General features: G+C 37.2%; 1 protein-coding gene across 5 annotated transcripts in view; it reads right to left on the bottom strand.

Moving 5' to 3' along the window:
• LOC124639901 (unconventional myosin-XVIIIa) overlaps positions 1 to 25,582 on the bottom strand; it is a 260,942-nt gene that overhangs the window by 108,152 nt on the left and 127,208 nt on the right. For all 5 annotated transcript variants that reach the window (XM_047177413.1, XM_047177414.1, XM_047177415.1 and 2 more), the window contains 15 exons: positions 25,268 to 25,392; positions 23,378 to 23,515; positions 21,392 to 21,535; positions 20,292 to 20,521; positions 19,769 to 19,916; positions 19,159 to 19,269; positions 18,476 to 18,605; positions 18,054 to 18,150; positions 17,635 to 17,758; positions 16,622 to 16,769; positions 15,965 to 16,065; positions 15,546 to 15,670; positions 14,964 to 15,139; positions 14,108 to 14,193; positions 12,660 to 12,798 (listed from right to left, as the gene is read on the bottom strand). In XM_047177413.1, coding sequence (XP_047033369.1) covers positions 12,660 to 12,798; positions 14,108 to 14,193; positions 14,964 to 15,139; positions 15,546 to 15,670; positions 15,965 to 16,065; positions 16,622 to 16,769; positions 17,635 to 17,758; positions 18,054 to 18,150; positions 18,476 to 18,605; positions 19,159 to 19,269; positions 19,769 to 19,916; positions 20,292 to 20,521; positions 21,392 to 21,535; positions 23,378 to 23,515; positions 25,268 to 25,392 — 2,022 coding nt within the window. The remainder of the gene's footprint in view (positions 1 to 12,659; positions 12,799 to 14,107; positions 14,194 to 14,963; positions 15,140 to 15,545; positions 15,671 to 15,964; positions 16,066 to 16,621; positions 16,770 to 17,634; positions 17,759 to 18,053; positions 18,151 to 18,475; positions 18,606 to 19,158; positions 19,270 to 19,768; positions 19,917 to 20,291; positions 20,522 to 21,391; positions 21,536 to 23,377; positions 23,516 to 25,267; positions 25,393 to 25,582) is intronic.

Here is a 25,582-nt window from a genome sequence, read left to right as displayed (position 1 = left end):
GTGATTTAAGTGCCTACATAGATTTTTTTTATAGAAACCTAGAAGTTCTACTTGAAAAAATGTATGGAAAAAGTAGTCATAAGAATTTTCGAGAAGTTAAACTGTTTCATTTTATGATACAATTTTACATAGTTATATGAATCATGTGAATTATGAATTGTACCTATGTGCTAGTACCTACTCGAAGATTAAAATTTTCCCCACGGAAACTATTAAGTCTAAAGAATCGAACACCAAAATACGAAAAAAACTTCAGCATTTAAAAAAATTACATGCTATAACGTGTCGAGTAATTATTGATTGTGAAACCCGTAACGCTTCTTCAAATAACTTGATGGTGACAGATTGGTTAATTGATAGTCATGTGTCACCTTCACATTGCTACTTTCTAGAAAAACTGGGAATAAATGCACATCTACAAATTCTTACTGATACCTATTGCAAATGCAGAAGTAGGGAACTCTGTCTGTCGGGGCTTTCACGCCAAAATTACTGAACCGAATGAACGGCCATTTTGCAAGTGTAACAAAGTTTGACTAGAGTCTGAGCAAGGACATATCAACCCCTGCGGGTTGTTCGAAAGAGATACCGCGGCCCTGGTACATAAAAGGCCTATGACGGAACACGACGGTTTTTAGTCAGTAAGGGTCTGACACTCCCTCTCCGCTGCGAACCCACAGCGGAAGACCCCTCCCGCTGTTGAGGTCGTTAAAAAAAAAAAAAAAAAGACATATATCAACCCCAGTGGGGCCAGAGCCAAGGCTTGCCGAGGCTGCAGGATTGTTCGAAAGAGTTACCGCGGCCCTGGTAAATAAAGGGCTAAGGAAGGAACATTGTGAGTTTCAGTCAGTAAGAGTCTGACACTCCACAGCGGGAGGGGTCATTTGTTTTAGATATACATATGTCATCATCCTCCGAGCCTTTTTCCCAATCATGTTGGGGTCGGCTTCCAGTCTATCCGGATTCAGCTGAGTACCAGTGCTTTACAAGAAGCGACTGCCTATCTGACCTCCTCAACCCAGTTACCCGGGCAACCCGATACCCCTTAGTTAGACTGGTGTCAGACTTACTGGCTTCTGACTACCCGTAACGACTGCCAAGGATGTTTAATGACAGCCGGGACCTACAGTTTAACGTGCCATCCGAAACACAGTCAATGGTGTCTAAGATATACTTAGAAAGTACATACAAACTTAGAAAAGTTGCATTGGTACTTGCCTGACCTGGGATCGAACCCGCGCCCTCATACTTGAGAGGTTGGTCCTTTACCCACTAGGCCACCACGACTTTTAGATATACATATGTATTTATAAAATTTGATGATTTCCCATAAAAAAGGACTTGTATCAAGAATCCCACTGTTGCTTGTCCCGGGATTCATAAAGGCGAGATTCCGGTAGTGCGTTTGGAGACTTTTTAAGTAGGAAAAGAAATTGTGAATTGTCATTACACATATCTTAGAGATCTCAACCAACACAGTTGTAACTACCGAACTCATATGCAAGTCAAATGACTTTAGTTTTAAGTAACGTAGTAAATTACATAACATCTGTTTCCGCGCACATTATAAAGTACTTAGCGATGTTCCAACACGATTTAGTAAAAGTGATGTGTCCATTAACCGGAGATTTCTTTTTTATCACATTTAGGACGATTTTCTAAGAATGATACTCGTATATAATCTTGTCATAAATATAAAGATATTTGCGGCCATACACGTGTTTTTTTTACTTTCTCTATGTTTTTGGGTAAGTAAAGATTTAAAACATAATTAAATATTCAAGGCTCTATTAACACTAAGTCTCATTTGAAAATAAATTCATCGACAGATAAATAAATTAAAATAATTACAGTTTTATGTTTCTAATATCCAAAAGATAATTATAATCAAAAGTAATCTCGCATTATATTTCTGGGCGTTACCAAAAGTCTCTAACAACGCACTTTAATAACTTAGATGGCCGTGAAAATCCATTAAAATAAAACATACCGACTCATCATCAATATTTTGAAAGTCAATGTTGTGAATATAGAAAAACCATGGAACAAGCCTTGATAGTGCGACCATGCTTGAACAAATCGATTACACCGTGTCGGGCTTAACCTTTGTATTTTTTTAGATGTAATGTCAAGTATGATAATCGAATGATGACTGCAGTGGGTGAAGAGCTTTTGAACTGGAGATATTTTTATAACCACGAATGATTAAAATAAGTTTTATTTCATAAAAAGAGGTTGTATACATAAAGGTACTTTGTCGGGTTTGTGAGTTGATTACAATAGTTTTGTAGGAGTCTCAAATGCAAAAATATATTAACTAATAATTAGTTTAGTTAAGAAAACGTTTTCCAGAAAGCTGTCTTATGAAAAATCAAGACTCGAGATTAAGATTTTTTTTTATTAAAAAAGCAACTAACGCATCAATTCCGTGCTTTGGCCAAAGTTAGTGAAAGAAAACTTCAGAAACCAACCAAGTACCTACCTACAAGTTTACATACACCTAACAACTATTATTAGTAAAAGCCTTTTGTAGGGAACAAGTATACTACTAGTAAACTTTACTTGTTACATGAAAACAAAAGAACTACGATACTTTACCCATAGAATAACCTACGTTCTATTCAGAAAACATTAAAATTTATGTGACTTTCTCTAGCAAAAACTACAAAAAACAAAGTAGTTTTTAAACATTATATAGGTAGGTACATTGTACAGTTACTGTTATTTATGCAAGGGACTTTTTAAATAAATATATGCAAAGTATATAAGATAAGAGAATTTATTATGTGTGACACATGATAATTCTTAATTATGTGTGAGTAATGAGCACTATAATTTTCTTGTTTTTTTTTTAACTCTAAATTACCGTAATTTATTCATACTCTTCATTGTAAAGGCAGATATATTTTTTTACACTCGATGTTCACAAAAATCTTCCTATGAGGCCTAGCTAAAAACTAGTTTCTCAATGTTAATGGTTTATGTATGAGTCACAAAAAATAAATTAGGTAACTGGGTACCATAAAATGGTACCTACAACTATAAGCCTATTCATGTTATTTTCTATAGGTATCAAAATTAATCAAAACAAATATTTTGAACATTTCGGAAGTGAACAGTAAAATAATGATGCTTAAAATACAATTAGAATTACTTATCGTCCTCACCAAGAATTAGAAAATGTATTTACCAAACTACCAAAGCAATTTGTCAATTTTGTAAATTGACAAATAAATGATATTTAAAGATGGCGCCTCTAACTTACAAAGATGTCAGAAGTCATTGAAGTTGAGTCCTACATTTCTCCACATCTCAAAATTAAATTGGTTTCTATCATAATTTTCCAGCAAGTGAGTAAATTAGAGAGATTAACAAAAGAAAATTGTAGGGAAATTCTGATTGCTACGATTTTGTAAATTGAAATTGGACTTTCGTGTTGCACGAGAAAGCCCTAGCTAGAACATTATCCTATTAACTTTTTAAATTGAAGTCTTCATGGTATGAGCATCCCACAAACTCATGTAAGTGATGACTTCCATAGACAACCGATTTGAGGTCCCATGTGAACTTCGTAAAAGAAAGGTGTGTAAGTACTTGTTTTATGAGCCAAATATCGAAAAATCTACAAACAATTTTATTATCTACATATATAATTTGTCACACACTATCAGAGTAACACATAAACAACTTTTTTAACTTTTCATCAACATCCAACTTAGGTTATAACTTTTTTTATGTTTAGAACAGATATTCACATATACGTTTTAAAATTTACTGACAGCGGAAATAAAATTATACAATCCTACCAATGGGCAATTCCTTTACAAGTAAACGTGAATTGTGACGCCTTTCTCTAACCCTTTCAAACCGTATGTTAATCTTAAACATACTTAATAGTGCCATTTTAATTACCATAAGAATTCATTATACGGAACTAAATAGAAGGTAAGAAATTAAACTATTTTTTTTTACTTTGGTTAATGTTCCTAAGAATAAATAGTTTAATTTATTTAAATTGCCTAAATGTTTTTTTGACTGTTAATTTATATTTAATTTAAATAAGTGAGGCTTAAATCTACTTGGACTTAGAAGAGTCTAATCGAATTCAATGTGTCTAGGCCGTACGGTGCAAAAAAGGTTAAGGCAATAGTCTTTTCAATTTTTTAAAAGCCGCGAGCCAAGGGTCATCTAATTCGGCTCTAAGGCCTTGGAACCAATCAATCGTATCTTATACATGTTTGACCTTTAAAATACTCGTTTTCAATTTTGGTTTTGCTATCATATTATTTAGTTTGTATTAATTTTTTTACCCGAAAAGTTCCGAAACTCTGAATCGATTTGAAAAATTCTTACATTTGTTGTCTTACATTTTATCCCGGTACGGGCAGTAGTTCCCACGGAGAGCGGGTGGATCCGCGGGGAAACGGCTAATACCTAATAAATGCAAGGGAAAGGCCTACAGATATGAGTAACAGTTTAATCTGTGATCTATTTTACTGCAACCAGTAATTCCTCTACTACCAATCAGTGAGTGCTATTGACAAACCGCAGAGCACAGATTAAATAAAGTCAAGATAATGATTGTGTAACCAGCCAGAAACATCTAGATTAGACACAAAGGTTTTACTTTGGATAATTCTTTTAATCTTAACTACTTAGATACAAATATTGTTCTCTCTTAAACTGGGGCGAAGTAATGACTTTTTATAAAAAGTTTTCACACGTAAGTATCTATGGCGCTCACGAAAGCGGTTATGTAAAATTGGAGTAAATTTTTCTCTTGCGTAATATACAATTTCATGCTATTGTGACCGGAGTTTTCAACAGTAATTAGAATAATTGTGTGTACAAGTAGTTTTGTCACGATATTTATACGTAGAAAAAACGAAACCATACCAAACTCCAGTCAAAACAGCATTTATGGCTGACTGATTTTTGGTTTAGTTGACTATTGGCAATCAACTGCACAAAATATTCGATACCCCTAAAAGTTTTTTCAAACAATAGCTGTTCCGATGAGATTTAAAAAAAAAATATTCTAAATTCAGTCCAAATATTTGAAATCAAACTAAGAACGACCTATAACCGGCCAGTGAAATCAAGCGTCGACGTAACCGCGAAACAACAACCAGCAACAAGTAGGCCAACATAGTTTTAAATGACACTGAACAAAAGCAAAGGCGAGTGAAAGAAGGCCGAGTGGAAGGCATCGGCACACAGAGCCAATTCGGAACATGTTCGGAAGTGTGACAGTGACGTAACAGTTACGTCATGTTACACAAGAGAGTGAAGATTTAAGCGGAATGACTTGCTTGTTTTATATTCTTATCTCGTGTTTATTTATTTTTTTGTGAAATTGATGGATAGTGTTGCATGGTTTTAGTTTTGAATTGCAAATGAAAAACTATATTTAAACATTTATTGATGAATGTAAGAATATCAATATGCGACTTCCGCTGATATAAATCTTAAATGTTTGTTCAAATGTTAGGTACATGCATTGCATATGCAAATCGATTTGAGCAGATCTAATTACATAGAAAGCACAGATTTCTTGATAAATGCGGAAGCTAATCATTTCCCTCTTACTTTTTTCTCATATTTAGGCTTTCCAATCATTTTTAATAATGCCCTTGATAACTTACACACAAAATTAAAAGTATTTAGGTACTAGACAAGCTCAACCGATTTTTACGTATGTCAAAAACAAACAAAATTCGACCTTGATCAAAAACTCAAAGCAAAACAATTTTACGTAACAAAGTTATGTGAATTAGATACATATAATATGTCAAAGTACCGACGGTATCTGTAGCTATCGATGTCAAACGCCCACTTCCCGGTACAACGCAATGAGTTATAAATCGTAAGATAACTTGCGCAACTTAGCTTTCACTTGCGCGGGCCTGCTTGACAGATAATAGAAAATGTAGCAGTTTTAGCGGGAACATTGTGATAAGGATATATTGTTGAATATTTTATGTCTATCACTTATAGGTAATATATAAAACAAAGTGACGGAACACCTGTGTCTGTTCGCAATAAATTCAAAATGACTAAACGGATTTTATTATAGCTTCGCCAATTCGCGTGCAAATTCAGGCATACCAATTGCAATTTGCGAATAAAATAACAGTTTTATTTAAATAATCTGACCTCTACATCTTAATTAACAGTATTAAGCAAGACTGGTTGTCATACTTGACAAGTTTGTGAGGGCTGCTAAAACATAAACGATTGCAACTGGTAGCTAAGGCCACACATAAAAAACAATTCTTTGTTAAGTCAACTTGTCAAAAAACTTCGATTTAGGTTTGGCTTGTAAATTACATTCTTTTTCGTCAACAACTAAAAAAGAAAGGGTTTCATTTGAAAATAAAATAATTAAACACATCTTTCATCAGGATCTAACTTTACAATGTATACTAGTAACTAAATACAGCAAAAGACGTTATCTAAAAACGGAAGCAACTAATACTTTGTCATAATCTAAAGACCATTCATTTTAACCATCCAAAAAAACGTTATCTGTCATCAAGCCATTAGACTCTTATAAAAAAAAACAAAACGAGCATTACATAACCATTAATCAAAGGTATATTACCATATAATGTCACTTCTTAAATACGGTAAAATTGTGTCGAAAAATATCTTCTATAATAATAATGACGTCATTAAGTCTAATGGTCGGTGCACACGCATCTTACGCGTCAACACTCTCACTTGGTCACCGATTTATATGTAAAACAATGGAGAACAAAATGACTAGCGGAGGTGCCATAACGAAACATAAACAAATGGACGCCCGCGCCACTCAGAAACATTTAATGGTGACTTAAGCCATTCCTTAGTGATGGATTTTCAAACAAATTCTTCCAAAAAAAAATTAAGAAAATTTCAAAATAAGTAATCATTAAATGTCTCTGAGTGTCGAAGTAAGAAAGTAGCGCAAAGAAATGCGGGAGTGCGGGGGACGAGGAACGTTACTGTTTCCGCCCTTATACGCCTTCTTTGGAGTCGAACATTTTTTGTAATACCAAAAATCGTTGACAGATGTTTAAAGAACCTGAACGCCTCGATAGTTCACTCGTAACTGATCGTTTTGATCATGCCCACCGTACGAATTTGACTTAGAAGAAGGCGCCTGATCTACCTGCATTATGGCATCTCCGCTTTCCTTACTCCGTGGTCAAAACATACATTTTCACGATGATTGCTGACGACTCGATTGTTAACAACAATCGAATGAAAAAATCGATTGTAAATTGTTATCGATATGTTCGTTTTGTTGTTACCTCCTCTGGTAGTTATATTGCTGATGATATTTGATTGGCAACAATTTCTATAAAGCAATCTTATGTAAGAACTCAATTTTACATAATGTTTATTGTTTGTTTTTAAAAACATCGATAGCAATCACCTAGAACATAGTTCAGAATATATATTTTTTTCTAGTCTATGCTAATATAATAGAGAGCAAACATTTTTTATTTTTACCTTAAGGGTCAATTCCCACTGAAAGAGCAGCGGCCGGCAGCGGCCGTAATTGCAAGGGATTGAGCGCGAGCGCGGCGGGCCGCGCTCTTACATTTTCCGTGCTCTTACGGCCGCTGCCGGCCGCTGCTCTTTCAGTGGGAATTGACCCTAAAGGCTCCTTAACTACTAAACCGATTTAAAAAAATATTTCACTGTTGGAAAGCTACTCTTCCCGAGTAGCACAGACTATATTTTATCCCGATAAGGGCAGTAGTTCCCACGGGACGCGGGTGTATCGGCTAGTGTATAGAAATAAAAATCCAAAAACATACTGAGCATACATCACTATGGCCAATATCTACTACACCTGTATGTCACAATTTATTCGCAAGAAACCTATCAAGCCAAAGTATGTTGGCTGTAAAAAACTATATTTCGTCAACTATAAGGCCATAATGTTTGGATGCAACTCCACTGTATGATTCGCAGTTAATTATCACAAAAACTGGAGAAACAACCTCGAGTTACAACCCAATAACTCGATTAATCTCGAATTAGAATATTTAGTAGGTAGACGCATTAATCAGTCAAACACTCATCATATCGATTGATCAAGTTTGTATTTTTTTGCAATTCGGTTGGAATATGAAGTACTAGCGACATACAGTGGCTTCACCTGCATTCTGTGGAAATGACTTCGCGCACTTTGATTAAAAGATTGGGTACCTTCATCTTTCTCCTTCTCCGTTCTAAATTTTATTTGGGGTCGGCGCAATATGTCATCCTCTTCCATTTTCCCCTGTCACTCGTCATACTGACACCCACCATCCTATTCATGTCATCTTTCAGGCAATCCATCCATCTTTTCTTAGGTCTTCCTCTTCCTCTTCATCCATCTACATTCATACTAATAGATTGGCTACCTAACACTGAAATATCTTTTTCAAATCGAACTAGTAGTTCCCGAGATTAGCAGCCAATAAACAAACTCTTTGACTGTAATAAAATACTCGTCGCTAATAGTGTAATTTTTTCAATAGTGAAAGGATTTTTCAAGTCGGTTCAGTAGTTTCGGAGCCCTTAGGGGTAGAAACAAAAAAATCCTCTTTCTTGTATTGGTATAGATAAGTATAAATTAAATCAGTATTTCTGTCAGTGTACCTGTACCTTGGGCTTCATATGGCAATTGGTTATGATTGGCAGATTATCATCAAGGCTACAGATTTCTAGTAACTAACGTATTACATTGTTTAAAATAACTATTTCAGTTCCAAATACTTCTACCAATATTAAGTCGAGGCAAGATTCAAGGCAAGACAATAGATTTCCTTATTTATATTAATAAACCTTAAACAAAACCTCGAACAAAAACGCAAATAAGTCTATAAATAAAATAAATATTGATTTATTCCAATGGATATAATACTACGGAAGTTAAATAGAACCTTATGTCATCTATAAAATAAAAACAAAAATGATTGCGTATAAAATATAAATAAAACCGGCCGTATTACGTAAAGTTGTGTTATAAATAAATAAATAGGGACGTTTTTAATAACGTCATTGTTTTTATCTATTGATTTAAGACCAACGGCGGATCCAGGGGGTAGGTCACAAGGTCATGACCCCCCCCTGGGCCTGGTTCAGGACCTAAGAGGACCAATAATTGAAATGGTTAAACACGATGTTTTATGTTTTTGTTATAAGTATAAGATAATTTTTATTTCGAGTGAATAGGTAGATACCTACATAGTTACAGGTAGAATAGTTTTGCTGAAGAATTCGTGCTCGCAACGCTCGCTCTCTATTCTTTATTTACTCTTTATCCGTACCCAAAAGGAGGAAGCGGGACCCTGTTACTAAGAATCCGCTGTCCGGGTTGTCTACATTACATGCTGTATGTAATGTATTAGTCTCATGCAGGGCCGTCTTAACCTAAGTGCAGGGTGTGCGAATAACCCGGGCGCCTCGATATCAGGGGCGCAGCGAGACGCCCCACCACCAGGAAATTTCGAAGAAATTACACCCGTTGGATAAGGAAGTTCCACATTGTATCATGATACTGACAAAAAAGTCGCCTTCGCTTTGTTGGATTGATCATTTTGATTATTTTTTTTTAACTTTTAACATCCTCCAACTAAGTGAAAAAATGCTAGCTCACTACGCTCGCGAGTAAATGACTATGTCTGTAGGTACTGTATTTCTGATTGTTTATTATTTTTATTGACGCACCGAATCAACGAACACAAATGGCACTCGCTCTAATCACGGTTCCTTTTTAATTGTACGTAATTCCCAGTCTGATTTGTGAGTCTTCAAACAAATAATTTTAAAAAGTTCGCGTTCGCTGCGCTCGCGGCTACTTGTTGCTTTACAATGTACTTAATCAGGTGCTTTTGTGTCGTAGGGTCAAAAAATTTCGCGCTCGCTTCGCTCGCGCAATATTATATATGCCTTCCCTTGATAACTTCATAAGTCAAATATAGCAAAAAAAAAATATTTATGGGGTCCTCAAAAACAAAACAGTTTGCGCTTCCGACTGCTTGTTACTTTACAGCGCTTTTTAAAACTTATGAACTTTTTGTGTCCCAAAATTAAAAAAATTTGCGCGCTCGCTTCGATCGCGCTAATTTTTACAATTATGTTGTCCCGTCTCGACTTTCATAACTTAAATCTGGCCAACAGTGAGCCTAAAATTGAGCCTACGATGATTTGGAAACATTTTTTCTTAGTCCAAAAAAGTGATTTTCGTTCGAACGTTCTTATTTATATTCCTTGTAAAGTACTTCGATCAATATGTACTACTCAAAATCTTTCAATAGATACATAGGTGGCGCTTGGGTGATGATTGCACCCAGGCGCTACATAAGCTAGACGGCCCTGATCTCATGAACATCGCGCTTTCTTGTATTTGTGCTGTATATTTGTTATACATCAAGAAAGCGTTTTCATCTACTTTTAGTCCTCGAACTGAAAAAAAATTTTCGCGCTCGCTTCGCTCGCGCTTTTTTCAGTTTCGCGTCTGTGATTATGTCCAAGAAATCGCGTTCGCTCAGCTCGGACCATTTTCTACATAACAACACTTTTTTAACCTTAGTCCTCGACCAGAACAAAAATTTTCGGGCTCGCTTCGCTCGCGCTTTTTTGTTTGGCGCGTGTGTGTAGTATAAATACGAGAAATTGCGCTCACTCTGCTCGGGCCATTTTCTACATGAAAACACTTTTCTTAAACATTCGTAAAAATTTCGAGCTCGCTACGATCGCGCTTATTGTATTTATACTACTACTTTTAATATTAAAAGAGGTATACGCTACAATATAATATTTTTTGTGACTTGACCACGACTGTGTGACCCCCCCCTGGCGCCGAAGCTGGATCCGCCCTTGTTTAAGACGTGCTATATTTAAGTTCTTACCGTCATTCTACTAAATAATATTTAAAATCGTAAGCTTACGTTACATTGTCTATAGTTTTATTTCTGTAATCGGAACAAAAACAAACTCTGTTATGTATTTTTAGCTCAAAAGCCAAAGTTTTTTTTTACATTCATATTAACTTTTTACCACCATGGAGACCCACGTTCTTATGAATTTATATTTCGAATAGATATATTGTCAAAAATTACCTGGCACTTTTTAGGGCTGATTTTTCAATCATCAGGTAACTATCTAAGGAATAAAAATGACTGTCTGACATATTTTCTTTGCAAAAGCTGTCGAAACGTGCAATATATTCTTCAGATAAAAGTAGGTGATTGAAAAATCGGCCTTTAAAAGATCAAAACTTTCCATATTTAAGATGCATACAAATTGAAGGAAAAGCTAAATATGTTTCATCAACTATTTTGCTTACAAGAATCAATTGAGCAACGTCTTCACTTCACTCTTAATTACTTTTACTTTTGACAGGAAAACCGGTAATTAAGAAGTACATACATTATGTAACGCTTCACTAAAAGCGATAAGTGTTAATGAAGATGCTTTCATACAGGTTAATTATTGTGAACTTTATTGAATTATGGCTTAATGTAAATGTTAATTATGTTTTGTCGTGGTGGCCTAGTGGGTAAAGGACCAACCTCTCAAGTATGAGGGCGCGGGTTCGATCCCAGGTCAGGCAAGTACCAATGCAACTTTTCTAAGTTTGTATGTACTTTCTAAGTATATCTTAGACACCATGGACTGTGTTTCGGATGGCACGTTAAACTGTAGGTCCCGGCTGTCATTGAACATCCTTGGCAGTCGTTACGGGTAGTCAGAAGCCAGTAAGTCTGACACCAGTCTAACCAAGGGGTATCGGGTTGCCCGGGTAACTGGGTTGAGGAGGTCAGATAGGCAGTCGCTTCTTGTAAAGCACTGGTACTCAGCTGAATCCGGTTAGACTGAAAGCCGACCCCAACATGATTGGGAAAAGGCTCGGAGGATGATGTAAATGTTAATTATGTTTGTTGTTGATGATACAAAATGAGTAATTAATTCTGTATGTAATGGTTTATATTCTGCATATATGGCGCGTTTATGAGTGCACTTTTATGAAGTGTTTGATTGCACGTACGCATTGAGTTTTTACGACAAATCTTTTATAGTGCATCCATTTACTACGGAAATTTTTCTGCCTAATTTGTGACTGAATATGCACAATTAAGAATTCCAATGTTCAAAGTAAATCGTTGTTTTAAGAAAAACTGACGTTTATGTTGTATTGTAATCTTGGGCCTTATACTTCTTTCACGTTATAATAATATCAGTGACAGTTCGAAGCCTTGACGTTGTTACTCTAGCTCTTATAGCTTCGACTGTTACAAACCTTTAAGAAAACTTCAACACTAGAAGTTGTAGGGTAGAAAAGCGCAGCAAATGTAATAACAGGAGTCAATAAACTATATAAAAACCGGGGCATTTTTCAGCAGCATCACAAAAAATTACAATTTAAAAAATTCACCTACACACGGGTTTATCTGTACCAACGTAAATTATATGTAGTTACGTTAAAGCATTGCCATTCAACGTGGCAATGCAGCCAGCCTTTGGGGTACACTGCCGGGTGACAGCGATGAGGACCAATTTTTCGACGCCCTTTATTAGTTTTAAGTTTCTTTTTTTTTGTAATGTAAATACACATTTAGTTTATTTTAAAATATTGTTTGCCTAATAAAATATATGTATTTAGAAACTAAACATACCTGAGTAAGTCCAAGCCTGTAGCTGGTGACGTCCAGATCCAGGGTCAACAGCATATCGTCCACGACTTGTCGGTCTGACAGCGCTGGTTGTTGTACCGTGTCGGAGTCTGAGCTCTCCGATGTCGCTAGCAGTCGGTACCTGGGGATGAATGATTAAACATATACAGCCTTACTTATAAAAATCTCTAATCACCTTCTAAGCAACATTTTAACTAATCACTACTTAAAGTCTTAAGTAGTGATTAAAAGTTTCTTAAGACATGCTTAAGCAACGTTTATAAGTAAGAATTTTCTTAAACAGCCCTTAAGTATTACTTATTATTTAATTCACGTTTATAAGTAAGGCTGTTTAAGATTATAAATAGTGTTCATGTTTGCATGCCGAATGGTAAAATGTGGCTAAGCTTTATTATATTTTAAGACCTTTGTACCTACATACCTATATTTGCAAAATAAAATTCTATTCTATTGAGGAATGGGATGGTAAACTGTTGTTTGGTTTGACTGCCAAATTCTGCAGTTTCGGTACACAATAAACTAACTGACAAAAAAACAACTTTGTAATATTAATATAGAAGTAAATAAACTCAATATATGCTAAAGCTTATTTTTGGGGAATATATGCAGGAATGCACGTTAAGGTCCCGGCTGTCATTGAACATCCTTGGCAGTCATTACGGGTAGTTAGAAGCCAGTAAGTCTGACACCAGTCTAACCAAGGGGTATTGAGTTGCCCGAGTAACTAGGTTGAGTGGGTCAGATAGGGCAGTCGCTCCTTGTAAAGCACTGGTACTACATCCAGTTAGACTGGAAGCCGACTCCTACATAGTTGGGGAAAAAGGCTCGGAAGATGTATGAGGATGATGTATGTATTTTATTTATTTATTTATTTATTATACTTTTTGCACACATTTTACAAAAAAAACAATGTACAAAGGCGGACTTAACGCCTTAGGCGTTCTCTACCAGTCAACCTTTAGGTGGAGGAGAAATTTCATGGCAGGTGCACTAAATATGTATATAACACAAATCGAAAATATATAAACGTACATAGACTTATTATACATACACACATATATATATATAATATTAAATAAACTTTAATACATATATAAATAACACAAAATCAAATGCATAGTTGTGTCAATTCTGCAAACTCTGGTGAAGATACTCACGAAGCTTCAATTTGAAAGTCAATCGGCTATCTACCATCCTAATTTCCGAGGGCAACTTGTACATGTATTGTGTATGTACATGCATTAATGTACAAGATATATTCTTCAAGTGGCATTGATGTGTTTTCAAATGGGTGACAAGTATTTTTTATTCAGTTTCTCCATTACTCATACATCTTTACACATTATTACAACGCGAACGCTTCTCAGTTATGACGCAAAGGGGTAAACGAAAGTAAAGGTAGGTGATAAAATATAATGTTAATATCATACCTGCGCGCGAATTCAGACAGCGGCATGTGTTCTGGGAAGCCCTGCTTGTATAATCTCGCCGCATCCAGTAATTGGAAACCACGGAACTGGGGACAAAAAAATAATGTTATACATATATCACATAGCTATATATATTTCATTATTATTATTTTATTGTATTTTTGATAGCCTTTAAAATAATTTGGATGTTATCAAGTTGTCTCAATATTTTTTATAAAACTCTTTTTGGTAAAACCTCTGTATAACCAGCAACACGCAAGCCCAGCTCGGTGTCTATGGGAAAATACCCCCAGAGCCGGGGAACCATCAATTCAGCTGTGGACGTTTTGCGGCTATGACGACAAATAGTAGGTAACTACTGGTCAGTAACTACTGGTCCGTTTTGAAAAATCTTACTGTGTTAGATAGCTCATTAATCAAGGAAGGCTATAGGCTTATAGGCTACTTTTTATTCGGGTTCATGCAAAAGTTCCCACGGGATGCGAGTGAAACCGGCAGAAGCTAGTATAGTATAAGTAAGAACATGTACAAGCAGTTACTGGGGAGTTTGTTGCGCCACTTCTTCTTCCCAGCAAAAACCCATAGGAAGTGGTGAAGGGTGGGCGTTTCGGGGGCTGTCTTTTGTAAATTTCTGACGTTCGAAAAGTGCTGGAGTGGAGACCACGGACTACTAAGCGCAGCGTAGGACGTCCACCAACAAAGTGGACAGACGACCTTATAAAGGTCGCCGGACGACGCTGGATGCAAGTCGCTTCCAACAGGTGTCTGTGGAGATCTAAGGGGGGGGGGAGGCTATGTTCAGCAGTGGACATCCTATGCTGTGCTGTTTTGCAGCCAAATTTGAATAGTGTCTCACCTGAGACCTCAGCAGCGGCACGTTAACATCGTCCCCCACATCAGTGGGCTGGTTAGTGAGCAGACAGCACACGAAGTGCACGCCGGCGGCCCCGCAGCGCCGCAGCGTGTCCACTATGCCGTCTGCCACGAACTTCGCTTGTAATGCTGTGGAGCGGCGCTTCATGCCTGCTGTGCCTGAGGAGAAAAAGCATTTGAAAGTGAAGCATAATTATTGGGTTACTCGGGTAACTGTGTTGAGGTCGTTTCATGTAATGAATATTTATTAGCGTTCAGTTAACATTGCCTCCGAACGCCAACCCCATCATACGCCCTCATTCGTGCCCGAGCGGTCGATGAGTCAACATCTCTTGAAGATGCCTCGTGGAGGGACGAAATGTCAAGTAGGTAGCCATAACCTCGCCACGCAAACCCTTTAGCACATGACTGTTTTTTCCCCAAACTATGATCACCCTCAATTTTGAAGTCATCTCGAACATCATTCTTTGTCTCTTACATAAATAGGTACCACATAACAACTTTCTAGAAAGACTTGAATGTTCTAGTTTTCCAAGAATAATATAATAATTAATCAGTTAGTTACCTGAAGTGAGTGTTCTGCGGATTGAGCTGGCCCGGCGCAGCGTGGAGGCGTCGCCCACGGCCGCCGACCACGCGCTCACGCCGCAAGCACCACGCGCCCAGGAGGATAGGCGACCGATCTCCTCGCTGACAAATAATAATAACATATAGTATATTTTATAGATACCTAATTCAAGTTCGTAAATAGGTACCTAAATGACTATTGTTAAAATGAGAAACTCAAATATTATGTGGCAAGATTTATGTCTGAAATTGGTAAAAATAAGCCATTCAAGTACGATGCGACAACTTGGGCATTTCTGAGCACTCGAAAACATTTTTTACTCACACACAAATACTCATGAAACTAAAACATTTTTAATCTCTAATTCTGTGTTGTCGATAAATATCTAAATAAAAATAAATTATGTATATACTTACTTTTGGCTCTCTTGCAGCAACGTCAAAGACTTCTTGGTAACTGGGTTCTCTCGGCTCGCCTTCACCCAACCAGTCACGTCGTATAAAACTGGGTTTGTGCCCTAAAAAAATATTATAAATATAATTATTTATTTTTATTAACGATTGCACTTTTAATATAGAGACCGCCCTAGTGTGCTAACTACTTCCAAATTGGAAGACGCTTACTTTTTTGTAGTTTTAGGGATATGTGTGATTTTACTGTGTGTTGTTTCTGTATGTAAATCTATTGTTGGTAATTTTCGTGTCTGAAACCCTTAAATAAATTGTTGATCCAATTTTTATATTCTTTATCTACAGAAAGCTTCGTTATTTTTAAAGTGTTAAGTATAGGACTTATTTTATCTAAGTAGGAACGAGGCGTTTTATCGAGAAGCGGACAAGACTTGGGCGAAATCTAGTCTATACTAATGTTATAAAGCTGAAGAGTTTGTTTGTTTGAACGCGCTAATCTCAGGAACTACTGGTCCGATTTGAACAATTCTTTCAGTGTTAAATAGCCCATTTATCGAGGAAGGTTATAGGCTACTTTTTATCCGGGTTCGTGCAGAGGTTCCCACGGGATGTTGGTGAAACCGCTGGCAGCTATATTACTATTAATTTAAAAAGCTATATTACCTGTAAATGCTGCAGCACAAACTGCCTGGCATGAGGAGCCTTCTTAATGAGGTAGTGTGTGTGCTGCGGCGCCGCGTACTGAGACATCACGCGCTCTAAGAACGTGTCGTCTGATGAGCCGGGGTACATCGACTCTTCGTCTAGAAGCCTGGGAAAATATTGTTAAGGTATAGTTAGGCTCTTCATCAATTCCAATTGGGATCCGTTTAGAAAGGGGGATAACATCTTTAGCCACAGCGTCGTCGTCTAGGTCAGATGATTGTGGCAGCGCTTTTGTATGCGGTTATTAATGCCGCAAGCATTTCTTTTGAGGCTGAAGAAGCCAATAGCATACAAATTATGTATAGGGGATAACAAAAGTATAATTAAAGACTATTACCACAGATTATTACCAAAAAAAGCACACAAACATTCCTTACATAATGATATCACTTCATTTTGTTTTATTTCAGATAGACCTGAAAAATTCTTAGCTAGTTGCACGGTCCCAAGGATTGTGTCTCATGGGAAGGAACCAGCAAGAAAGTCCATGGAAACTCTTCAAATTAACAGTTTAGCCAATATTTAAACTCCTGCTCTTTTAATTAGTTCACATGGGGTACTTTGTATGTATTATATAACTAGCTTTTGCCCGCGACTTCGTTCGCATGGAATAGTGACTTCCGGCATATTTTTGGTTTGACCAATAGATGGCGCTATATGTCCGGAATAAATTTTTTTTTTTATTTTTTGAAATAAAAACTATCCTATGTCCTTTCTCAAGTTCCAAACTATGTCTGTACCAAATTTCACACAAATCGGTTCAGTAGTTTAGGCGTGAAGAAAAGACAGACAGACAGACAGACAGACAGACAGAGTTACTTTCACATTTATAATATTAGTTAGGATATTGAAATTATTGAATATAACTATGTTATTAAACTACCGCATTGGGAAATTATTATTTACCTGTTGTTATAGCTGTGTTTTTGATAAATAAATAGAATAAATTGACAATAGATGACATATCGTACCATAACAATCCCCTTCTGTCACATTCTCTAAGATCAGCTTGGGAACTGCGTACGATGGTGTTTTGTGGAGCCTTGTCCAGTAGCTCCACCATGGGGCCTGGGTTCACGGTCTCTGATAACCAGTCTGAAATAAACATAGACATTGTCAAATGTGAAAAAGTACGTTAAAAACTTGCTTGCTTTATTACTATATATCTTATTACTTTTATTCTAGAAAAATACTTCAATATTTATTTTGGTTTTCGATTTACTATGATTTTGCAGTTCGTTTTCCGTCTGCTAAAAAAAAATTATTTCATTAAGTGAGAAATTTCCACAGATGATGCAGTCCAACTTTGCCGGGATTTTATGTTGGTTTCTTTTACATAAGATATGGCAGCGTCCAAGCAGGAGAACAAAACAGTAATTCAAACAATTACCTTCTTCAGCGCCGTCGTCCAGTGTGATGCCCTCTTGCGCGTATCTCTCGCGCGGCGCCACCAGCAATGCTTCGTGGAACATCGCTTGCAGGCGCTCCTGCAAAATAACAGAAGTATTTTGAGTATTTCATCATGATTATTGATTGTAAGACTTTTAAATACAATCATACAAAACATCTATGTACATATACTAAGAGAATGAAGAGTTTGGTTGCATGTTAGTTTGAAGTCTTATCTCAGGCAGCACTGGTTCGATTTGAAAAAATATTTCAGTCTCAGATATTCCATTTATCGGATTTACGCAATTTTTTATCGTTATGCGTTCCATTTATCGAGGAAATTTCTAGGCTGTGTATCCGGGTCCACTGTGGTGTTCCCACGGGAGTCGGGTGGAACCGTGAGGAACAGCTAGTAATACTTACTTGTAAGTAATTAGACAGCAGCTTGGAGAGCGGGGCGCCGCTCTGCTGTCCGGCACACATGGGGTTGTCGGCCCCGGGGCTGTCCAGCAGCAGGATCGACGCTGAAGTCCTGGCTGATGTCGATAGACTCCTGGAATTACAAACAACGATATAGAGTCGAACATTATCAAAAAGAGAATGAAAATTGGGAAATTATTTAGCAGCAATAGCATAGACACTAGCGCCGCATCAAACGGGCTGCTGTTATGACATACTTTATTTATCTATACTAATATTATAAAGCTGAAGTTTGTTTGTTTGAACGCGCTAATCTCAGGAATTACTGGTCCGATTTGAACAATTCTTTCGGTGTTAGATAGCCCATTTATCGAGGAAGGTTATAGGCTACTTTTTATCCGGGTTCGTGCAGAGGTTCCCACGGGATGCGGGTGAAACCGCTGGCAGAAGCTAGTGTTAAGAATAAAAAAAATATACAACATTGTATTATCGTGTCTTTTGGTCTACTTAACAGGGACCAATTACATGTAAAATGGACTAGAATAAATTATTACTTTCTAAATAAACTAACTTTTTGATAAGTGTTTATTTAGAAATGAAATGAAAATGAATAATATTTCTACTTCACAACACTTACCCCAAAAATATTTAGACCTTAAGTCCATTGCAATAAAGACCATGTTTACCTGTTAACTAAAGCAGCAATTATATTGAACGTCTCGTTGTAGAGGCCGGTGACGAAGGCATCCACTGCCTCGGTGCCCGACATCTCACGCTCGTTCGACGGCGATGGTGTTCTGAAATTATTGCAGTTTATTATGTTAATGTAGGTCAAGTGAAATGGACTTTTTGGGAGATAAGTTTTTTTTATAGTTTCAGTGTTTATTCCTGGTTCTTACTGTCAATTTGGTAAACAAAAGAAATCAACAACTAAATCACTTTTCACTATAAAATATCTAGAAAAGCGTAAATCTGTGTGATTGTCCTACAGTTCGCGCCAAATGACATTGCATTTAGTAGCAATTCGACTTTTGCATAAGGTAGCCATTTGACGTCTTGCACATCATCAGTCTATCGTAGTCCACTGCTGGACATAGGCCTCTCCAAGTGCACATTTGTTCGTAAAGATCTTATCGAGAGGCTGTGCCTATCTGAAGGTGGTTTACATAATAATTGTGGCTTATTTATTCCAGCTTTATCATTAATATAACACCTTATTCCAAAATATACTTCATTCAAGTACTTCTACATTCCTTACAATAGTGATTTATCTATCAAACTTTTTTTTAAACTCACCTCAAATTCGCATTCGGCTGCGGCGACGTTGGTACGGTTACAAACACGGCTCGTGCGAGTTCCTCAGTGGGCACGCCCAGTAGCCGCGCCGCGCGCTGCCCGCAGCCCGCGCTCGCGAACTGGTACTTTATACCGGACCCTGTGTTCGCTGGAATGGAGAAAAAGTGTAGGTTAAAAATTGAAATAAGAGTAACCATAAAGTTCATCGACAACATGAACATCGGTTTTCTTAAAAACAACTGTTTACTGTAAAGACGTACATTTGTTTATCCATATGGGCACATGGCCCAAGTAATTATATTATGACCCAAGTGAATAATGCAAATAATGGCTTATTTAGAAATTTTGCTTTTAGACTGGATATTCAAAATTCTGGACGGTGACTACTATTTTCATTAAGCATATGAAGCGAGATGTTCAAGTCCTGTGGGTTTATCTAGAAAAGGGATTACAGTCAAGAAATCTGTCTTTATTTTACGTCTGCGAACTTATGAGCCCATGAATACCACAAAATTTGTCTTACCTTTAACAGCTCCAGCCCAACCCAAATGGCATATAGCAGCCATAATCTTCCATATAGCCATTTGCTCGTTCTCCGTCACACCCAGGAGTTGTAATGCTTCTTTCAGCGCAGAGAACTCGGCAGGAGCATCAGCCTTCTCCGTGGAGCTCATGAAGGGGTTCGGCGTGTTGATCGGAGACTGGTCGAAGAGTAGTTCTCGGCGGAGACGCCCGTCGCACCCGTGGTAAAGCCTGGAAGGGGAAAAAGTTAGTAGGGTGTTTATGAGGTCGTTGTAGCGTGATTGAGGACAGTTTGTTGTAACGCATACAACAAAGTATATGCTAAGTATGTATGTAGATGGATGGAGAGGAAGAGGAAGACCTAAGAAATGATGGATGGATTGCCTGAAAGATGACATGAGTAGGAAGGGAGTGAGTGTCAGTATGACGAGTGACTGGGGAAAATGGAAGAGGATAACATATTGCGCCGACTCCAAATAAAATTGGGAACAGGGCAGGAGGAAGAAGAAGGACATTTTGTTGTAAATAAAGTAAATAATGAAACACTGTTTGTGAAGGTATTCGTTGTGATCAGTAATATAATCAGTATGATTCCGTAAAGAAAGTATTATACTTTACTTCTGAATTTATTTTAAACGCAATCCTGGTTGAACTATTCCTTGATATCTGCCAAAAAACACTTGCACATATTCTTTTTTAACACGCTTATATTAGCTTCACTTTTAACTAACTAGGTACAGTAAGTATGTAAGAAAATCTTGGAATCTTAATTTGACCCACTTTACGGTCTTCGATTAGGATGAAATTTCGCACACGTTTTGAGCTCTGATGACAATACATAATTAAATAAGAAACGTCATTACTGTTGCAGCCTTTTTATCGTCCCACTGCTGGGCACAGGCCTCCTCTCACACGGAGAAGGAGTCACGGAGAGAGAAAAGAAGAAACGTCATTATTCTTAACAATTTAAAGCGCAGGCCACATAGATTCCTTCGTTCGCGTCGCCCACCCGCCTAGCCCGCCAGCCCGCTAGCTGGCGGTGTGGCCTGCGCTTAAAAGGATTTTGGTTTTTGGAGCTCGTGCTGCAAGTGCAGTACTCACGTGTGCAGAGCTCGTAGCGGCGCCTGTCCGGGCCGCAGATCCGGCAGCAGGATCTGCACGGAGGCCGCCGCCAGCGCGCCGCCGCCGTCGAAGTCCAGCGACGTGAGCGACACGAAGCGCGACGCGTGCTTGTTGGAGCTCGTGCTGGAAATTTTGTATAATAGATTTGTTATTTGATGATAGAAATAACTAGCAAGGTACGCGGTGTATCCGCAACTAAACTTCAACAACAAGAATTAGGCTGCGGCTCCACTGAGGCGGAGACAAGCGGAGCGGAGAGATTAAATGACATGTAATGTGATTGGTTGATCTCCACACATCTCTCCGCTCCGCTCGTCTCCGCCTCAGTGGAGCCGCAGCCTCACACACACACACACACACTTTCCGTGCAAAAGTTTGGCGAGACCTACATCTGATGATGAATGAGGAATAGACCATCTATCCAAACTAATATTATAAATGCGAAAGTAACTCTGTCTGTCTGTCTGTCTTTCTGTCTGTCTGTCTGTCTTTTCTTCACGCCTAAACTACTGAACCGATTTGTGTGAAATTTGGTACAGACATAGTTTGAAACTTGAGAAAGGACATAGGATAGTTTTTATTACAAAAAATAAAAATAAAAAATAAAATTTATTACGGACATACAGTGCCATCTATTGGTCAAATGTCGAGCTGTTCCTATGCTCCGTAGATAGATGGCGTTAATCGCGCAATGGTGTCATTACACGTGTTCGGTTCATGTTATTGTTTTAATTCATCGGAAAATCCATCAGAAAAATGTAAATAAATTTCCTCCTCTCTCTCCTCCTTTTTTTGCAGTGGGTTAAAAACTTTCTGCTCAAAGTAAATTTACGGACGAAGTCGCGGGCAAAACTACCCATGCTAAAAATGCGATAATAACTCCGTCTATCTGTCTTTCCGTCACGCCTAAACTACTGAACCGATTTGGATGAAATTTGGTACAGACATAGTTTGGAACTCGAGAAAGGACATAGGATAGTTTTCATCCCAAAAATCCTGCGGGAGCGGGAACTTCTCAAAAATCCCGCGAGATCAGGAACTATGTGGGTAAAACCAAAAATCTGCCGGAAGTCACTATTCCACGCGAACGAAGTCACGGGCAAAAGCTAGTAGGTAATAATTTAACCTTGCCACAGTCACAATCTTGAGTGCCAGAGCTTGATAGGCAAAGCACATTAGATTCAAACACTTCTTATATAATATAACCATTCAAGCATTTGCGCCAAATAAGTAGGTATTCGACAGAGATAGCAATTTTCCTATTATACAAATAAGTAGGTATTCGACAGAGATAGCAGTTTTCCTGTTAAACAAATAAGTAGGTATTCGACAGAGATAGCAGTTTTCCTGTTATACAAATAAGTAGGTATTCGACAGAGATAGCAGTTTTCCTGTTATACAAATAAGTAGGTATTCGACAGAGATCACAGTTTTCCTGTTCAAATAAGTAGGTATTCGACAGAGATCACAGTTTTCCTGTTATACAAATAAGTAAGTATTCGACAGAGATAGCAGTTTTCCTGTTATACAAATAAGTAGGTATTCGACAGAGATAGCAGTTTTACTGTTATACAAATAAGTAGGTATTCGACAGAGATAGCAGTTTTCCTGTTATACAAATAAGTAGGTATTCGACAGAGATCACAGTTTTCCTGTTCAAATAAGTAGGTATTCGACAGAGATCACAGTTTTCCTGTTATACAAATAAGTAAGTATTCGACAGAGATAGCAGTTTTCCTGTTATACAAATAAGTAGGTATTCGACAGAGATAGCAGTTTTCCTGTTATACAAATAAGTAGGTATTCGACAGAGATAGCAGTTTTCCTGTTATACAAATAAGTAGGTATTCGACAGAGATAGCAGTTTTACTGTTATACAAATAAGTAGGTATTCGACAGAGATAGCAGTTTTCCTGTTATACAAATTTCAGAAGCTATTATAACAATCTCTTAACACGAACTTACCGTGTAGATCCAAACAGGTGTAGTACATCAAAAGCAGCATCCAATCTTTCAGGTGTCAGCTTCGAGCCCTGTGCTGGGTAAGCGCTGGCTAGGTACCACACACAATGGCGCGTGGCTGATGTCTTGCCGGAACCGGACCTGTGAGAGAAATAGAAATAAGTTTAGTTTTTTAAGGAAATTATTATGTATCTGGTTTTTACATAGGTTAAGGTGTGAAGAAACTTTGTTTCGTATATTAAGGACGGTATTATAAACTTAAATTCCAACAGACATAGTACAATAATTATTTAGTTTTTGATTATTTTTCTTGCACAATTATTTAAATTACACATTATTTTAATGTTATTTGATTACACAGGCAAGCCTAATTACTTAGGTACGTGTAAGTCTTAGGTTAGTTCGACTTTTTAATATATTTTCGTAAGTGGTTTCCTACATAAAATGAAATAGCCCCCGTCATATGCATATTCATATATTATCATTTAATAATTATAAATGTCAAAAAATAAATTTAATTCCAGACATTTGTAGGCATAAATTACGAAACAAACTGGATTATTTTGATTAGTTTTCTTGTTAATTACTTATTAATATATTTAATAACTATAAAACGGCTATATTCGTCCTTCTATGTTCCTATTACGTATGCAAACGACATTTGCTAATACGTTTTGCCACACAAAACTGTATTGAGTAAAAACCAGTAAACGTTGAGGTGATATTTTTTGTTTTAATTACTTTATGTTATCTTTTAATGACTTTTTATCAATTTTTAACAAATTAAAATACATTGTAAGTAGTCTTGGAGAAAAGTTTAGGAAATGTTTAGGTAAATTGTATTTTTTGCTTTTCTTTATATGAGGTCTTTGCCAAAATGTCGTACAAATAGAATTTACTACTGCAATTTGGAATTACAGGCCTTTATAGTTCGGCCATTCAGAGAATGCGTTCCTGACACGTCGCGATTGAACTGACGACGTAACTACATTCATTGATTATTGATATAATAATGTTGTTTTAATGCTCCTCAATTGTTAAAACGGTAAACAACCAGCAAAAATATTTTTATCGTAACTGCAACGCCATTGCAAAGTTACGTCGTCAGTTCAATCGCGACGTGTCAGGAACGCATTCTCTGAATGGCCGAACTATAACAATTGTCTAGTCATACAGAACTAGCTTCAAACAAAAACAGACTTTAAAACCTACACATAAAGTTCAATTTCCTTTGTTTATTTCCCAAATAGGATAATAAACAAACCAGTTTCGATATGATCTTGAAAACCAATTTTCTAGTGAATTTGTTAATTGCCGCTACATATTTTAATGATAGATGGCGCCTAGCGATAATTTGTCATAGTTGGTTTTAACAAGATAAATGCTTAGAGAAAAGGAATTTATTGGATACAAGTAGCGGTATTTATTTGTTGATTGATTGTTAATTTAGTTGATTAAGGGATAATTTGTGTTTATTTTAGTTTTTGGAATGTCAAGGCAGGAAGTTTTGTCCATGCTCTACTTCTGTTAAAGTACCGATGCAACTTATTTCCAAGATTACATGCACTGATGTTCTAGTCTCCATTTTCTGTATTCCTATTGCTAAATTCATCAAATAGTCTTCTTCTACTTCAAATAGTATTCAAAACTTCATTGTTCTAGTTCGCTCTTAAAGACATTTGCTTTGACAACTGCAGATTCATCAGCAGCTTTAAAATGTCCCACTGACTGCAACAGACTGCTTCTTATACAGAGTGGGACTCGTTGTTTCTCATTCATTAATCACCCCGATTGCTCAAAGCAGATTGTCGATATTAAACCTCAGGGTGGTCTTCCTATAGACTCAAAAGAACATTTAATGTCGGTTGCTCTTATTCTCTATCCCTTACTAACCTGCCAAGGAAGACGATAGCTCGGTCTCGTCTGGACGCCAGCATACAGCGGTGCGTAGACTGAGCTGCGGCGAACACGTGGGGAGGCATGTCGTCAGCGCGGCAGCCTCGAAACATTGCTGCTACCTGGAGACAGAGTGAGTATGAACTTTAGAATTACTCTGATTATTTATTTATACTTTTTACACCTTTTCCAACGGCGGACTTAAGGTCCTCTGGCAGTCTACCTTTGAGTTGTGGTGAAACAGAAGAATATTGCTTAATTTGCGATAAGTAGGTAAATGTATAAAGTTTTTTGCGCACTGACATGATATAC

Source organism: Helicoverpa zea, chromosome 19 (assembly GCF_022581195.2).
Source record: "Helicoverpa zea isolate HzStark_Cry1AcR chromosome 19, ilHelZeax1.1, whole genome shotgun sequence".
NCBI lineage: Eukaryota > Metazoa > Arthropoda > Insecta > Lepidoptera > Noctuidae > Helicoverpa > Helicoverpa zea.
Note: the sequence above shows the minus strand (reverse complement) of the source record. Positions and strands in the feature narration are given on the sequence as shown.